This window comes from Myotis davidii, unplaced genomic scaffold, assembly GCF_000327345.1.
Source record: "Myotis davidii unplaced genomic scaffold, ASM32734v1 scaffold223, whole genome shotgun sequence".
In the NCBI taxonomy this organism is placed as follows: Eukaryota; Metazoa; Chordata; class Mammalia; order Chiroptera; family Vespertilionidae; genus Myotis; species Myotis davidii.
The window spans coordinates 630406-633772 of record NW_006294609.1 but is presented as its reverse complement, the minus strand read 5'-3'; the positions used below and the strand labels follow the sequence as shown (position 1 = coordinate 633772).

Below are 3367 nucleotides of genomic sequence, written 5' to 3'. Positions count from 1 at the left end.
AGGGGCAGGCAGAGCGCGAGGAGCGCCAGCAGTGCGGCGCCCACGGTGAGCGCCCGCGCCGCCTGCACCTCGGCGCTCAGCGCCAGCACCGAGTCATACATCTTGCACTGCATGTGCCCCGTGCTCTGCACCACGCACGACATCCACAGCCCCTTCCAGGTGGTCTGCGCCGTCACGATGTTGTGGTCCAGGAAAGCGGTCACCTGCCACATGGGCAGCCCGCACGCCAGGATCAGGCCCACCCAGCCCATCAGGCACAGCACCAGGCCGAGGATCTCCAGCGCCGCCGACCCCATGGCTGGAGGTGAGACGCGCGCGCCCGATGGCCCCGGGACCTCCGCGGGGGGCGCGGCGGTGCCTTCGCCGAGCAGATCGGCGCCCTGCGTGGATTCTGGTGCCCTTGCGCCCGCGCTGCCGGCTCACTGACCTCTCAGCTTGCTCCACTGGCCTGAACACAGACTTCGCGTCTGCCGGCACCTCCCGGGGTCCCTCCCCTTTGAAAGTTCGGGGGGCGGACTCGGGTCCGGCCTCCTGGCCCGAGCAGCCAATCCGCGCTGAAGCTGTCGGCCCGCAGCCAATCATGACGCCCCCCAGTAGCCGGCAGGTAGTAAAATTACCGCGAGTGAGGATGGAGGAGAGCCCGGGGACCGCTCCCTGCACGGCCTCCACCCCCCAGCCACCAACGCTGTCGGTTGTCTACTTGTGGCCGAGCACTTTCTGGGTTGGCCTGGGGCGGCTGCTAGCGCGCTCCTCCTCGGCCACCTCCTTGCATGTCCCCGCCTCGCCATTTTAGGAGCTACATGATCCCCAACTTCCCCCGCCACTTCCCGGAAAGAGCCCTGATGGTCCTCACCCCCAGGGCAGCTCCACTCTTCCCTGGCCCAGGTCTGAGGAAGTCCCCACCATCACCACCTCGTAGAGGCCTGCGTGTGGGACTCTCGTGGTTTCTTCCCCAAGCTCGCCCTGGAGCCTACGCTGATCCAGACCCTTCACCGCATCCTTACTGCTCGGTGCCCCTCCGAGTCTTGGCACAGTCTCTCCCACAGGCGGAGAGGCAAGGCAGAATTGTGCGAGTTGGGCTGGCCTCCTGCCTCATCCAAGGTCCTTCCCAGCACCATGCCTACCCAATCACTGCCTCCCTGGGGCCTGAGGCCCCAGCACCGAGCAGGAGGCACAGACGGTCTCTGGTCTCTTGGAAACCCCTCCTCCCATTCTGCTGCCGCCCTGAAGACTTTCCAGACCTCCCAACCTTCGCAGACTACTCCTCTTCCTAAGATGCTGGCCATCCCCCATCGTGAGAGGCCCAGCTCAAGCGACACCCCTTCAGAAAGTCTCCAGTGTTCCCCAAAGACCCAGCATACGGGCTGTACTGCGGTGGCCAAGCTCCAAGGCCTACTCTGGCCTCAGACAGGAGAGACATAAAGGGACAGAGGGCTGTGCTCTGCCCTCCCACCAGTGGTAACTCTGATACCCCAACCCCCAGACCAACCTCTGGAAGCCAACTTGGAGTTTCCTGGCCAGGAGGAAGAGCCTCCAGCCTCACTAGAGGAGGGAGGTTCGGGATTTCCGGGCATTCTTCTGCACAATGGCCCAGCAGTTTCTCGAAAGGCCTACCAGGATGAACACAGGAGCCCCACAGGTGGGGCACCAGGCCCTGCAGCCCACAACCCATGGGGGCACCAGCCCTTTCTGGCAACCCCCTCCTCACTCTCTGTCAGTCCCCTTGTATCCAGTAAAGTCTCTCTGTCCTGGACTGGGGCCCCTGGTATGCCTGTGCTTTCCTATGGTCTGAGGTCCTTGTCGCTGCTAGCCAGGGCCCTCCACAGAGAAGACCGGGCATTCTGAGGTCAGCCACAGCGGGGGAGCTTTCCTTCTCCTTCCTCAGGTGGCTCTGAGGTAAGGCCAATACCCTGTTCCTCCAGCACGGGAGGAAGCACGTTTGCTGGGCCTGCGGGCAGGGGTGGGATGTGGAGGGAAGTTTTACCCCCTTCCCTACCCCTACCTTACCTCCCAGCACCAAGAACCACAGCCTCTTCCCAGCCACCACCTCACTGGCTGCTACCCTCCTGCTGCAAACTATCTCCTCCCCCCTCCCCCAATACCCTGCAGACCCTCCTGGACATCCCCTCTGCCATCCACTCCAGGAGGCCCAGCTACACCATTCACCCCACCCTCTCAGTCCTGCTTCGCCCAGTCCAAGTCCAGGGACTTTGCCCCAGCCCCCCCCTCTACATCCACACTGCCTTCTTCCCAGGATGCCCTCTGCGGCCTCAGACTGTCTGGGCCCCACCCTTGCTCACTAGGCTGTTCTCAGGGTAGCTGGGCCATCCCAGCAGGCCCCTCCCTGACTGACACTGCCTAAAATCCTCCATGGCTTTCTTCACTGCCCCAGGACAAAGTGCTGATTACTGGGAGTGGCCTAGGGTGACGTGTGCCTGGCTGTGTTGGGCCCCGCCGGTCTAGTAGCACGTACTCCATGCTCCGCCCAGACGTGCCTCCCTCTGGGCCCTCAGGCTGGTCTGTCTCCCGTCCACAGCCTTTTCTGCCCTCAGTGCTTGTCCCTTGGCTTGGGGCCTGCTCATCTACATTGTGTTCCTGAGGCCACTTCCACTCAGAGGCCTTTCTGCCTCGTCCCCTAGCCTTGCTCCCAGAGGTCCAAGCTGGAACTGTCCATCTGCTTGCTGGTTTTCCCACCAATATCCAGGAGCGAATCTCAACACAGTGGCCATCTTCATGCATCTGTACCAGGTAGGGGCCTGTCTGCTGCTCCTTCAGCCAGCTTGGGGTGCTCTCCCCTTCACCTGCCCACCTGCCTCCCTCCGTCTACCACTTTGGGGCCCATCCTTGGGCCCACCTCCAGCCTGCCAGCCCATGGTGCCCCCAGCAATCTCACGACTCTTTGGGACAGCTCCACAGTACCTTGGGGATCACAGTATCTTGGGATTGACAGGTTCCACAATCTGATTTCTACCTCAACACTACAGTGGAACCAGAGCCACCACAGACAGGCCAGCTCATACCAAGGGCAGGGGGGAGGAGGGGCTAGGTAGGAGAGGCATGAGGACAGCCCACCCTTCCTTCCACTCAGGGGGATCTCCTGACCTACTGCATGCTGAGCACATTCTTTAGTGGAGCACAACCCAGGGAGTTCCCACCCTCAACCAGCAACTGGGTAAGGCCTTTCAGGTGTGCCTGTTGCCTGGGGAAAGAGACAGCCGTGTGATGCAGTGATGGCCTCCCTGAGGAGCTAAGATCTGGGAAGAAGTTCTAGCAAGAGCCCAGAGGTAGGAAGGGGTGGAACCCCAAGAGGGAGCTTGCTCAGGCAGATGGAAGGGGGAGGGCCTGGAAGCCCAGTTCAGAGAGGGTG

General features: G+C 62.3%; 1 protein-coding gene across 1 annotated transcript in view; it reads right to left on the bottom strand.

Annotated features, from left to right (window-relative positions):
* Positions 1–1460, bottom strand: part of CLDN5 (claudin 5) — a 2269-nt gene extending 809 nt beyond the window's left edge. The window contains 1 exon segment of the mRNA XM_006779313.2: positions 1–1460. Coding sequence (XP_006779376.1) covers positions 1–296 — 296 coding nt within the window. The 5' untranslated portion in view covers positions 297–1460.
* Positions 1461–3367: the final 1907 nt, after the last annotated feature.